Below are 15283 nucleotides of genomic sequence, written 5' to 3' on the forward strand. Positions count from 1 at the left end.
CGTGAGCAACTATATATACAAGATCGCTTGGTGTAATATTCAATCACTTGAAACTCTGTTCGAACAAAGTTAGTTGTCATATTTTTTCTGTGTTATCTTCAAGAAGCCTACAACAGCAACAAACAAATGGATTTGTTTAAATTCGTCTTAATATTTGGATTTATTACAGTGGTAGCCGGGAAAAGTGCCTTCGGTGAGTAGGTTACAGACAAGTTTGAACATTGAACGTTTGGCATGTCAAAGAGACCAACCATACTAGAAAACAATTTGTGCACGCAATGTCTGAAAGTGAATTTGGAGATACGAAATATGTCCATTGTCCAAGCTTATCAGGTCTTGACGAAGGCTAAGCTCATTGTCGCGAAGGTGGCCAACTGACAAAGGAACAACTTTCTTATTATTAGAGAGCAAAATTTACTTCCAACATTGCTGATTTTTTTCAAAAATGAAGCGTTTGCATGAAAAAATGTGGCATGCGATTCCGTAGGCCCTTCTCTTTAATGTCCTTTTAGCACATCCTCTCAGAAATTCCACTTGGCCTTGTAAACTACTTATAATTGAGTAACCTGTAGGCCTACACTAAGTATCACTATGTTGAGCAATACAGTTCTCTATCAAACAAAAGCATAAAACTCTGTCCCTTTAAACCGTAGCCCTAACGGTAATTTTTCTAGTTTCAGTTGTCCTGAAAAGAATGTTGGAGCAATATTTGCAAAAACTGAGTCTAGTCTCTGCCCCTTCTTTTCAATCAAAAGTTACAAATATCTTCAACAAACCTCCAACAACTGAAACCGAAGCGATCTCTCTCACCACAACAACTACTCAAGCAACAAGTGAAGCTCAAAGACAAAAATCTGTGAGTTTGAAAGTAGTTTATTGCATGCAATCTTGTTTTCATGAGTAAATCTAATGATTGCTTTAGTCAAGCTTTCTTGGTTATGAGTAGGGCCCGCAAGTCAAAAATTTTTAAGGACCTCATTTATCCACGAATCAAAGAATAAAGTTGTTTTCAGTACCTAGGGGACTGCTACTATGAAGTTTATAGATCAAAATAAAGTCAAAATTTTCAATCAAGTTAAAATTTGTCAAATTATGGCCTTTGCCTTAGCAAGCTAAATCGTCTTCAGCAAAAGTTCGACAGATTTGTCGAGATTATATTTGTCCATAAAACACCTTGACTTTTCAACAAAATATTACATTTGGGCCCGAAATTGACAAAATATTATGTTTGGGTAACTGATATCAATTCAAGGAAGAACTGTGGCCTCTACAAATAAGCAATTTCGTTAGGTCAAAATTTGATAAAAATAAAGTCAAAAAAATTTTTTTTAGGTCAAAATAAAAATGGCCCTAATGAGTCTTTATCATCAGACCGACAAAGCCTTAGATAGTTTATTCATTGCAGTTCGTCTAGCTTTCTTGTCAAGGCTTTGAGCCACTGACGCAGGGCCCGTTATCGAGATCGAATGTTTCCGATTGTTGTTGAAGTGATGTTGTCTGTGAATTTTTCCATCCATTAAGTGCCGTTGAATGGAGAGCAGTCCTTAATGTGTTGCTCAAAAAGCGCACATCCCGAGAGCCGAACCAGCGCCGCTTGATCTTGAATTGATTCAAGCTGTTGCAGTATTAAATGGTTATTTTTAAATCACAGGTAGTTGTTCTGTGCGACAATTTCTGCGTATACAACCAATACACAAAACGATTCAACAAAACCTGTGGAAAATTCAAACGCAAAGGTAATCTTTGTGGCACTACAGAGTTTAAATCTTGAAAAATTATTAAAAAAAAAAACTTGACGATTTTAAGAAAATACGCTTAATGTAGGCTGTGAGAAATAGCCTACAGTACTTATGAACAAAAAAGCGATAGAATAATTCTTAAATAAAATGTTAGGCTATCTTAATCTAAATTGTTAAGAAATGAAATTACAATAAAACTATAGAAATATTGTCATAGCCGTAGCCTAGCTTAGGAGATGGAGGGTCACTCTCATACCACAAAAATACATCGCGGATTTGGGAAAAAATATCCAGTTATTTGGGTAAATTGTAAAAACTTGTAAATTGCTGTTTTTAAAAATATAGGCTACTTGCAAAAAGAAAACTTGGGCAAATTTGTTAGCATCACCAATATTCTTCTCCGGCTATGCATATTGTAGCTCCTCCGAGAAAGAAAAATTCTCGCCCACGAAAACCTTGATTCAAATGATTTCATCAAAGTTTGCTTGCAGGTATGAGGTGTCTGCTTTGCCGGTACGACTTCAAGTGTGGGGGAAGTGGAAAGTATTTTGTGTAAAATAACTAAACAACAATGTCTTTTACTGAGCAAGTTGGACTCTACAGCCACGACGCATGTTTAAAAAAAACAACGCCGAGGGAAGAATGGCTGTGAGTGTGACATACACAGAAAGTTGGAGACGTGATACATAGACAAGACAGGTGTCTTCATGAAATGGAAAGTTGTGTCTACGGACTTTTGACCTAGGCTACATGCGGTAGCTGGTAAAAGCGTTGCGTGCAATGTTTCTTCGGAAATACCAAAAAATAAAGTTAATCAACTTGTTTTGTGCTGCATCGTTTGCTCACAGCATAACCCATAGTGCTTTGAAAGGACATATCATGCCTGGTCGACTGAGGGATAATTAACAAACTCTACCTTATGCAATTAACAAAGCTTCAGTAGCCTAACTGCTGATTATTACCTGTGAGGTGAAACAATGCGCAGTTGCACACACGCCCAAGCAAAAGGTGATAGACCGATAGTTTCAAGTAAGGTAACGTTCGTCGCATGTACAACGTTTTTCTCGACCTCCTGTTATATTTGACAAGCATGGTTTTCGCTGTGATGGTCGGAAATAAACTGAGATAACCTGTTTTGTTCATCTGCACTGCTTCAGAACAACTTAGTGTGGAAACCTACCTTTGGATTCACGGCAGAACGATTTCCCATGCAATGACTGTCTTAATTTCTGGAATTAATTATGTGCGAGAAAATGCGTAGACTGAAACAGCATAGCTTATAGCACAGCATTCACAGACACAAATAAAAAAAAATCAATAGGATTTCTGTCAAGATCAATGTTACCACATGTGGAACTTTATTACAAATTTGGGGAAATTTCAAGATCATTGGTGACAAAATCTTTTGAATTAGAAATTTTTTCAGTTTCTGGAAAGTTGTAGCGGGTAGCAAAACCCGCACAGGAAGCTCGGCAGAACTGGCATATCTGAAGAAGACCATTATTTTTTTAACTTTTCAAAAACAAGTGGAATAAACTGCCGCAAGAGCAGGTGAAGACCTTTTTTAAAAATCGTTATAAACTTATAGCGAATTTGCAGTGAAAACGTGCTGGTGAAATAAATCTGCGTTTGGGAATTTCGTTAGGCAACAATGTGGCTACCAATAATGAGACAGATGTTATACATGCACGATAAGCTCAATTTCATCAGGCGTTTGTAAAAAGTGATCTGGACATGAAATGGATTCAGTTTCTTAATGAAATTTTGTATCGTTTCAAGGTGAAAAAACACTTTTTGGGAAAAAATCAATCTTTAGTGAATTCATCACGAGCACATTATATAAAACTATATAAATTCTGAACAGCAGCAAACGTCAAATTAAAGCGACATTTCATACAAGATGAGCTGCCTCAAAGTGCTCTCTTCTAGCTCAGAATTTGACAAGTTCGTTGGTCATACACACAGATATATATTTCAATAAAATTAGTTCACTTCACATTGGTTTATCACCGCAAAAAATACAATTTCACCACTTAGATAGGAAACCTTTGCACTATTGACAACTACAAACCAAGATGAGCTGAAGCTAACATTACGTTCGCTTGATATATTAATTTAAGAAAATCACGTTGTGTCACACGAAAGAAACGGCTTGTGCAAGATGTGTACAATATCCTGTCTACACTTTCCAGTGCTACGATAGAAATATTATGAGTTATTAATACTCATTCCGAAACGTGAAGCAGACGTTGGTAAGGGAAAACAAAATGGCTAAAAGCGTTAATTTACTAATTCGGCAAGCAATACAACAACACCAGCAATACCTTGTAATCATGGCGATCTATAATGGAAATATTTTAAATGGCGTCAGTAACCGATTTTCTTTCTCATAATTTCTCTGCGACGCCGATTTCATACGCGAGACAGAGCAAAGTGTGCGAGCTGTTAAACAGAATGGCTTATTGTACTTTGCAATCAAGGGCAAGGTTGACATGAGGAGAAATGCACAAAAATCGAATATATTATCAAAAAAAAAATCAGAAACAATTGTTACGAACATGAGGGGCACGCTAAACCGTGTGTGTTGAAAAAAAAACTGGCAATACACTTGACTTGAATAGGAAAAAAGAGTTTTTAAGGCAGTGTATGAAACATACTTGAAAACGGAGAGGAAAGGGTCCTTGCAGTCGGGTTTGAATTGTTAAACGAGTACGACTTGGCATTGCAACATCAGTAACTAAAAAAGAAATATTGTAACTTATCGTCGATCGATGGTCCAGCAATTTTGATATGACACAAAAGTGACAAAGATTGTCGACTACCCCGCATCCACTATTCAATTCACCGATGACACGAGTTGGATCAAAACGAAAACGAAACACAAATACCATCAACCAGCAGCTGTCTCCTTCGAGTCGCCTTTGTTGGCGTCGTTTGTCACGTTGTCGTTCAAGGGATGTCGCCAGGACGACTCGAAACCTTTCGAGTCCTGTTTTGGAGGACCTTTCGGGAGTCGAGATACGCCAAGCGGAACCCCATCTTGGAACTTTCTCCCAAGCATGGGACTGGATCCGGGAGTGCTGGCCGGTGAATTGCCTGGATATAAACTTTCGATAAATCGGGTTGAAGGCTAAAAGCCGATTTGTAAGAAAATGATTCACAATTTAATTAAAAACGTTTACACATTTGAGACGACTACGATAACTTACCATTAAAAAAACGTTTGCAAAACATTTAGAAAGGCATGGAAGCGAGTGAACTGAAAACGATCGAAGTATACACATGATTTCACGTCGTTGTCATGTTACAAAGCTAAGGTTTTTTCAACCGTTCTCCAACAAATTGGAGCAAACAATTCACCTTGGGAAGCAACGAACTGTCGTCTTCGTTGAAGCCACGGACTTGAACCACTGGTCGGAGTGCTTGCTCCAGATGCGGAATCTCCAGGGCTCAACTACGACATTTCAATGAGCATTTTGTGATTATTCAGAATCAATATAAAAAAAGTCGGTTTTTGTTAGCTGAGTACAAAGATACAACATATCTCAAAAAAATTTTGAAACGAAGGAAAAGTTGTAGCATCCTTACCAAGCTGTTATGGAAAGCGAGCGGTGACGTCGTCTTATGATGATGCGCGGGATGCTTGACAGCAGGTTTACGATGAGAACCGGGGCTTTCCCGAGAAGCGCCTGGAAATGTAACAGCAAAGTATTACCCGCCACTCCATAATGGCACGTTGCAATATGTAATCTTAATACTGTAGTGCCGCATTTCTATTAGGATTTTTGAATTTTTTGCTGCTTCTACGTGGTTATTAGGTAATATCAAAACGGCCATGGTTGGATGCTGAAAACGGTATTTACATGTGCTAAATCTATTCAGTATATTATGAACAGTATTTTTCGACGATAATCACGTCATCTAAAACAAACAAAAAGCTCGCGTCATCACGAGACCATGCATTGAAAGTGATGATGAAATAATGAATTATTATGAATTATTTAATATCAGAATGAATTAGTTAATATTAGAATGAATTATTAAGAATCGAAAAAACTGTACCAGATGCAGCGCTGTGGTTTGAGGCAGAAGCGTTTTTCCGTTGCATAAGTGGACTACTTCTAGGACTTTTGGAATCTAAAAAATGACACAACAAACACCATGTTACGCTTCCATCACCATCTATAAACTACTCCACAAGAAACCAAGCAACTAAATGTGTCACGTACGGTTTCTCACAGGACTTGCATCTCTGCTGCCATGAGGGCTGATCAGAGGAGAGTTGCTGCGTCCAACCCCGTTGCGGCCATTGATTAGCTTTCGTCGCATCAAAGGACTCGATTCTCTGGAACTGTGAACAAGTTCAAGCTGGTTAGAAGTTGTTCAAACTACTTGTGTATTAAAATAGAAAATCTACGAGAAATCCTGCTCAGAGCGTCTTGACTAATTTCTGTACACGAGAAGCACCAGAGAACAAAAAGGTTTTAGTTTTGTGTCTTGCACGAGGTTCTGCCTTAGTCGCACCAAGAGTTTCTAGTCGGTGTGACTGTGAGCAAGCTAGACATGAGTGGACAATGAACATACCTCGTGTAGATAGCACGTTCGTGACATACTTTGTAAAGTAGTTTTCAAAAGATACTTAAATCTATGTAGGTACGTATTACTTTATGTGAAGCGTCTCAAACAGCTTGCTAGCGAATGTTACGATGTGAGTCGTGTTAAAGCCGATGTTTATCAGAACGTTTTGTTGCTGTTAGAATCTCTGCTTTGAGAGACGGTGCCAGCTTTGCACCTTTGAATTGCCTGAGAAAGTGCATCAGGATAGTTACCATCACCGGAATGTAACACTGATGTCCGATCAATACCGTCTTCAGCTCTGTACTTCCATGGATGATTCATCGGCCTCACACAGGTCAAACGCTTCTGAGAAAAATCCTCAGGCGTTTGGTGAAATGATAACAACACAATCAAAAAGAAAAAAACTTCACCTCAAATATGTAGATTCTTCAGAGCTGTCGTAATGCAGCCCGTCACGAGTTTTTCCTTTCCCGGCTTGTTTTCTTGGATTTCGACCAGACCCAAGTAGATTGTACATATCAGGCTTATTGTCGTCTCTGGCTTGCTTAGACAACGTTTTGTATGCGTTCTGTAAAAAGTGTTATCGGTTTAGTATTGAGATAACGAAATGATTCAACAAATTCAATGCGTGGTTCGTGTTGCGTGAAACAAACTGGTTATTATCTTCAATACATTGTGGCAGCCTAGGCTACAGTAAACAAAAAAGGCAAATTTTTTATCATTGCTATATTTATCCGTGCACCACTTACTGTACTTCGCTGTCAATAAAAATCGTACATCCTAATCTAAAAGCACAATAGCAGGAAACGCTGTACCGTTGTGTGAGTAAAATGACCAAATCTTATTACAAAATCAATATGTCGAAATGAACGGCATCCCAAACAGACCTGCGCTGCCTCAGTGCTTTGGTATTCAACAACGACGCATGTGTGGGTGCCGAGTTCAGGATGCTTGCTGGTGTGGTTGCGGAGATCAACTGGAACCTCCTTGTCAGGACGGATTATTCGAACTGTCGTCAGTTCACCAAACAACCGAAACTGTTCGGACATCTGAGTGATAGGCACCACACATATGATTTACGATGGTTAAAACCAAATGTAGCAATACAAAATACCAAAAAAATCTTTAGTACCTCACAACGAAATAGCACACAAACCTTTAGCCCGTGCAACCCCGAGGTTGGAAACCCGGGTATCACAAGCGCAGTTCAAGGAACATTTTAAATTTATAACCACGCATCACATGAGTTCCATATAGAGATGTTAAGACTAAAGATCCGTATTGGCATGCTTTATGACGTTATGTAATGTATACATACAGATTCATTGAGTCCTAATCTGTCAAATTTTAGTAAAAAGTCTCGAATATAACTGTTTATAAACAAAAATGCCAGCTTGGACATTAAAATCCAATACATTTCAACGAAAAAATCTTTGATACCACAACGAAATGTTACAGGAACGTTTACTATCAGATAAAAACATACTTTGTCAAGCGTAGGATCGTCCGAACCTTCAGGCAACTTGTAGAGCAAGGTCCGAATTGATGTGATGGGAAGGTCAATCTCAGGCAGAGGCTCTTTCCTTCGAACTTTCGTACCCTTTAGAAAATTTATGACACGTTAGACGCTCGGCTGGATAAAATACGATGGCTGTTCTGGATTTTAAACGCTGTTTTAGATCATTTCTTTGCACCATGTTTTCTTAGTGGTTATGTTCCTGAGGGATATACGACTTTATGCCGCTGTCCGAATGATGCAAGGCCCGAATGCCACAATACATGAATAACGTGAGACTTGGTTATTTCTTACTAAAATTAATTTTTAAGGTTTAAATGTAAAGTTAAGTATAAAATTAAGGTTTCTGAGTGACAGTTTGTGACAGACTCTACATTCTTAAAGCATAAAATGATTTAAAAGGAACTTTAAAACATGAAAAACTACTCAAAGGATACTCTGGATGAGATACATATAGTAAAGAAGCATAAGTTATAAAAACAGTTCGTAATAGTTTTATGTAAGTAGCAAAGTGTCATACATACAGATTTATTGAGTTCCAATTTTTCTGATTTTGATAAACAATATGCTGTGATTTTCCAATCAGAACGAGAAAGATTCTTCAGCTTTTTGAAGCTCGTCAACAACTTCACAGAAACGTATCCAAGTCGATTTCGCTTGACATGTTTCAATAGAAATTTGTCCTTAAAAAAAGTTAAACAGCCTTATTGAACATCACAAGAAAATGCAAGAGTTAGCTTTATAACTTCACTTTATAAACATGGCAACAGAAAAATCAATTTAAAAAAAAATTCACCTTAATTAGATTGTCATCTGAAAAGTAATGTTCCAGAAGTGCTCTTATTTTTGTTTCCAGATCAACAGGAGGGGGTTTCCAGCTGGGATCTTCTTTTAACATTTCAAAGAAGTCTTTAACCTTGAAAGGTCACATGCAAAAGATTGAATAGAAAGTCTTATATGTACAGAGAAGCAGAATAGAAAATTTTTAAAGCAACGACTGAGCTTACTTGTAGTTAAATATGAATGTGACTGATAAAATGATGCAAATACAAGACACAATATAAGCCATAAACGTTAGTTAAATGAAGATTACCACAAAACTTACATCATCGTCTTCACCGGCACTGCTAACTGGTGTTTCAACAAATTCATTTTGTAATTTTGATACCTTAACAAAAAACGGTTTGTAAGACATGCCTAAAACAGCACTCAATTTGATGTTGAAAACAACTTTCAAACACAAAATATAGAAGAATTACGTATAGGCAGCTTAAAACTTACAAGCGCCAATGATTTAAATTTATCTTTATTGTTAAACCAAAAGTTTTACTTCAACTTCAATTAAAATATAATTTTAAGATTATAGTGAAATACAAACTGTGCGTCGCAAGCTCACAATTACAGACATGAAAAAAAAAACATCATTATCAAGACACAAAATATGCAAGAAGTAAAATTTGTCAACACTTTCTGCTGTCCAGCCCCCAGACCTGCAACTAAAATGTTTGCTGCTTTGAATATAAAATTTTGCATTGTATGTTCTTTGACTTATTTGCTTTGTCAGAACTTTGATGCACCCTCAATATTGTTTCTCGATCCACTACTAAGAATATCTTTAACAGTTTTTCAACAGTTACAGATATTTAAATAAGAAAAAACTGTTAAGGTTTTTTTAAAGAAAGTTGTTCTCATGGCATGGTATTTCTGAAAAAAATATGAGTGTATTTTTTTTAATTGTGTAAGATACAATTTATAGAAGTGTGCAAAACAGGTTATTTATATTCATTTTTCAGTTGTTAGCAAGCCCGCAACCAGGGGGGGGCATTGGGGGCATTTGCCCCCCCCGAAATTTTTTGAAAAATTTTTAAGCGTTTTATGCAGTATGAAATGTAGGCCCTACTATACGTCGTACACGTACAGCCATACTGTAGGGTACCCGGACATTTTGTCGAAAGGACATTTTGCCGAAGGGACATTTTGCCGAAAGACATTTTGCCGAATAGACATTTTTTCGAAACTCATTTTGCCGAAAGACTAATTGCCGAAAGGACTAAATGCCGATTAGACAAATTGGCGAAATTATACAATTCGGTAATTAGTCCTGTAGGCAAAATGAGTTTCGGCAAAATGTCCTTTCGGCAAAATGTCTTTCGGCAAAATGTCTTTCAGCAAAATGTCCTTTCGGCAAAATGTCCGTGCACGTACTGTAGAGTGTAGACTATCGAAACCGAAAGTAGGCTACGCTGGTTGGAAGTTATGCTAACAATTTTGTTCGATAAATTAGGCTGGCATCCTCATTATCTGTTTCGTTAGCGTATACATAATGTCAGCAACCATCATCACCATAAAAAGCGTTTAAAAACAACTAAATAATTCGAGATCAAAAGCAGCTGCGATAGCGTGGTGAATAAGCTACTCAGTTGGGCTTAGGCATTTGTAAATCTGATTTTAAATGAATTCTTGAAAGTGAAAGGCCAGCAAGTGCGATTGATGCGGTGTCAGCAATAGAATCCCAAAAAGAGTTTTATCCAAACATTTACAAACTCTTGATAATTTTGGCTACACTTCCAGTCACAATTGCTTCTGCAGAAAGAACATTTAGCTGTCTACGACGCTTGAAATGTTACCTTAGATTTTAGAAGCACTATGGGGCAGGACAGGCTTTCTGGACTAGCTCTCATGCAAATCCATCGTACTCAAATTCCAAGCGCGGAATTGGTGTTAAACGAACTTGCCAAATCAAGTAGAAAGTTAGACATTATGCTCTAAATTAAAATGTCATTTTGCATTTGCAAAGTCAACTTCTTTGGGCCTACAAACATAAAAACTTGTTGAGCCAACAAAATGTTTCAGGATTGTAATTTGTAATTACCGTGTTGAGTTTATTCATATGTATCTGTTTGTTGATGTAAATATTTGTTATTGATTAATTTATGACTCCAGTCGTGCCAATGCAGTTCGTAGCCTACAAATGTTGTATTTTATTTGTAACCGACTGAACACATTACTGTGATATCGTAATTTTCTTCTTTGGGTAGTCATAGCTAAACGAGAAAAGGTTACAAAGGCTAGTTTCCTTTAATGCTGTACTAAACAAAAACGTGATTGACATAAGTTATGACCATTGAACCGTAGCATGGTAGTGCCACACACTCTATCAATGGGCGTGGACATTAACATAAAAATGTCACAATGCATCATTTTAATGTTTGTTCTTTGATAAAAATTAAATGCCCCCCCCGAAAATATTTGCTGGTTGCGGGCCTGGTTGTTAGAGCTAAGATAATAAGCAAGACACTGCTCAAATAAACTAAAATACTGATTCCATACATTAGCTCACAATAATATACACTTACTGGGGTAACTTTTACTTGAGGGATATCACCTTCAGTTAAAATGATGGCAGCAACTTCAGGAGACTCTTCCATGTTTAGATTCAAATAGTGATTAGATAGCAAATTATAAACAAATCATAACATCTCTAAATCAGTCCTTTGTTTCACAACACATTGATTTTATTGATAATATACAAAAAAAAAAAATGGTAAAGCATGAGCAATACATTATTAATGATTAATATTAAGGGAAACACTTGTACAATACTATTGTACTCTTCAGTTTGAATTTCTTATCATATGTTGTGAACATAGGCGCCGACTTTTATTTTCGCACGGGGTGACGGATAGCACAATATGGCAACCTAAAAACTTTCAAACTGCATGTTTTTGTTTGATTTTTACTAAGCGTGTTTCGTAGTTGCAATTGTCTTTTCACACCTGATTTGTGGCTCGATAATTTACAAAGCAACTTTAAAACGAAGCACAGGAGGTATGTGGTGAATTTTATTGTTACGTTGCTGCTCTGAAACTTAACATTTGGCAAAAGTATTTTTGCGAACAGCAGCTCTGTCAATTCAACTGTTAATCAACTAGTCAAGTTGTAATCGTGAAGCTTTAGCTTGATAAACATTTAAAATTAGGACGTGGTTCAATCGCTGTTGCGTCATAGTAGATCGCAAGTAGGTTTTTATGCGCCTGAGTGCACTGAACGATCACTCCGCCTCGCAGGTGGTGGAAGGCAACGATAAGTATATTTTCACAATGCAGACCACGTTTGGAAGCATTAATCAAATTGTTTCATTGCTTGCAAATAGATCAAGCAGTTGCGACATAGTTGCAAATCGGACAGAATGCTCTATCTTTGCATCTATCGTATTCTAGCCACAGGAATTCGCTCTCCCACGATTTTTGATAGCTTCTCCCTTCAGTTCTTCCACCTCCCTGATCGTGCTAACGCCTTTTGGCAGTGGCACACTTTTGTTTCGTTCAGGCGTTTGGTCAATTTCATGCTGGCTGAAATCCTGACTAGACGCAACAAAAAATGACTCAATGGAGGGCTGCAATTTTGAACGCTTTTTCGGTGGCATCTTTAAGCTGAATAAAACTGGAATGTCGGCGAAAACTTTTACTGGACGACTTTTCGAAATTATTTTCTATGATGTAACAAGCAACTCCAATAAAATCCTGCCTCAGACTTTTCATAATTTTTTCTATGATGTAACAAGCAACTCCTATGTCAGACCAATAAATTCCCGCCTCACAGTTTGTCACGCAACATTACTGCATGAAGTAGATGACAGGACATTAAAATTGAAATCGGAAAATAATTCAAAATGCAAAATCTTGAGTAATTGAAAAAGGTTGCTTTTATTATTGGGAATTGGCAGGGGGTGTAGGTAGCTTTCCTCGAATAGAATCATGTAGGCGTGTAAATTTGCAGAACGTTAAAACTGCTACTTTACTAAGTGCACTTTTTAAATAAAACTCAAAAAGTTTCGAAAATTGCATTTTTTTAAAGAAATTTGAAAATAGATATTCATTTAGGGGGTGGAGCGATCAATCATCGAGATAATTTTATTTCCAAGTATTTTATAGCTGGCATAATTTATAGCGATATTATAGGCAGTTTAAAAATTTTCAAAAAAGATTTTTGAGGAAGGCAATGGAAAGATCGTATTTTATTGATTAATAAATCCCATTGTAAACCTAACAAATCTAACAATGACTTATGACAAGTAACAAATGAAACGATCGCAACAACAAGGAAAAAACTCGTAGCCACGTGTTGCGTAATCTTCACGTAGCTTGCTTGATGTTACGCGAGTATCATGCTTGTGACAAAACAATCATTTTCTTCGCAATGCTGTATTGGTTCACCTCTTGCTTTACGTTGACTTGAAGCAAAAACCAATGATCAAAAAAAGATTTAAACGTCCGTTCAAATTACATTTATTTGCAGTAAGTAATGTAACCTAAACGGGGTGGCTGCCACCCGCCACAGCGGTTACGGGGTGGCGTGCAGGGCCGGATTTAGCTGATGGGGGGCCCGGGGCACTTTTAGATCGGGGGGCCCCCGTGCAAAAAAATTTTTTGCGCCTACGGCGCGAAAAACCATCTCTACGTTTACAGTAGCATCAGTCCAGTGCTGCACAGCATTTTGCAGAAACTTTAAAAGCCAAAAGGAAAAAAATAACACAAAATCACATTTTTTTCCTCATAGGGGGCCCTTCAAAAGTCGGGGGGCCCAGGGCAACTGCCCCCCTAAATCCGGGCCTGGTGGCGTGGCTACCCGTAAGTCGGCGCCAGTGATTGTGAATATAGCCTCTGAGGCTATATGCACATGTCCACTGGAAGAAGACATACTATTTTCTTCCACCTTCTCTTTTAAAATAAAGAGCGAGAGAAGAACAATGATAAAAAAAGTATGTACATAAACTCTACATTCAAGACATTGTTTTCTGAATCAAGTGAACAACTGCAATATAGCCTCAGAGGCTATATCCTATATTGTACCGGTTCACTCAAGTATGGTGTATTTTTTTTCACCTTTTCTTCTCTCAATAAAAATAGCTGCGTTTTGCGCCAAATCTTAGCGTAATTGTCTGTAGCTCATTGCAACTGTACCGGTTTCAGATTCTAAACGGCGTCAATTTGACACCGCCAAGGAATTTTATGGATGAAAGTGCTTTTTTGCTGCTTCCAGTTGGGACAGTATGAATGATCAAGTTTAGTTGCTAGAACTTTTATAATGTTGTTGGAGTTAGATAATCTCTCTAGGTAAATTTGCGTTTGCAAAAAAGGTTGACCAATTGTTCACCTAACAAACTTGCACGTGAACTCCAAGCACTATTATTCTTCATGGGATAACTCCATTAAGATTAAATAACTCTCTCCGCTTTTCTTGCTTAAACAGAGAAGCTTTATTTCAGAAGCAGAGATGTTGTTTGAATGTAGTGGGTAGTAGGATAACCTTAAATGGCTGCAGCAGCAGATTTAAGGGGCACTTGGTCACATGTCAGATTGTCAGTACTTAAACACAGAGGTAGCAAAATTAGACAACACATGAAAGTTCAGTTCAGTTTATTTTTTCTGCTGACAAATAAACAAAATATACACAACACAATAAAAAAAGGCAGTGGCTATTTGACCGGCTCTGGTGTTTTAATGTGAAACACTATTTGACTGGTCATAACGTTTTTTTTTCTTCTTTGAAGCAAAAGACGAGAGGAGAAGAAAAAAGTGCCTACAGTCAAACTTCAATACTATGCCACCCTTTGGGACCAAGAGAAAGTGGCATTTTAGCGAGAGTGGCATATAGTAGAGAGAGTTTGCAAAAACAGCCTTGTGACGTGACAATGTAATGCCACGTTGTGTTGTACGATTATAATTGTACGAGGAATCCAATCTGAGCCAACGATGTTAATCTGCTCGAGAACTGGGAAGCGCTGCCTGCCCGGAATGGCTTGTTTTGTTCTTTGTTGTTCGGTGAGTACGATCCCTTAACGGGGGATTTTTTCAATTTTTTTTTTAATTATCGGGTACCGTAGCCTAATTATCATTGCCGTTTTAGGGTTAGGAGTTAGAGGTTAGGAACTCACCGAATAGTAGCAGACCCCTGCCTGCCAAGGAAAAGATGCACGAGAACAAGGAGATTAAGCTGTCTAACTATCTTGAAGCTTATGAGCACCTTGAAACTGGTGGGTTTTTCACACCGGACGAGATTGCGAAGGAGATGTTGCAAAGCGAGAAGCCGATTAAAAGTGAAGATAATGAGATAACTGTTGAGGAGGAAATGATTTCGATCGAAAAAGCCCAGCGGGCAATGGAGTACTGTTCGAAAGTTCATGCAGCAGAGAAGCGGAAAGCCCAGTGTGATGCAAGCATGCTATCAGCTAGACGACAAGGTGCACGAAATCCGCCGAAAGAACATGCGCCAGCTGATGATTTCTCAGAGTTTTGGGCTGAGCTACAGTAGATAACTTGAGAGAAACATTACTTCAATTGCACATACATATACTTTTGCTGTTTTACAGCCATTTAATCATTTCGTTCATATCGTTTGTTGTATCGTTAATACAGTAATACTGTACTCTCATGTGGCATACTAGTGA

The 15283-nt window shown here is 37.7% G+C and overlaps 1 protein-coding gene across 1 annotated transcript; it reads right to left on the bottom strand.

The window, feature by feature from the left end:
* Window positions 1-2974: 2974 nt before the first annotated feature.
* On the bottom strand, window positions 2975-11325 carry LOC145771472 (la-related protein 6-like). Its single transcript, XM_082583179.1, has 12 exons — window positions 11190-11325; window positions 8939-9001; window positions 8630-8749; window positions 8358-8516; window positions 7804-7917; window positions 7205-7366; window positions 6728-6885; window positions 5969-6090; window positions 5802-5876; window positions 5328-5428; window positions 5100-5193; window positions 2975-4835 (listed from the first exon to the last, which is right to left on the bottom strand). The coding sequence occupies exons 1-12, from the start codon at window positions 11259-11261 to the stop codon at window positions 4630-4632; spliced, it is 1446 nt and encodes a 481-aa protein (XP_082439305.1). The 5' UTR covers window positions 11262-11325; the 3' UTR covers window positions 2975-4629.
* Between the last annotated feature and the right edge of the window lie 3958 nt (window positions 11326-15283).

This window comes from Aplidium turbinatum, chromosome 1 (genome assembly GCF_918807975.1).
Source record: "Aplidium turbinatum chromosome 1, kaAplTurb1.1, whole genome shotgun sequence".
NCBI classification, from domain to species: Eukaryota; Metazoa; Chordata; class Ascidiacea; order Aplousobranchia; family Polyclinidae; genus Aplidium; species Aplidium turbinatum.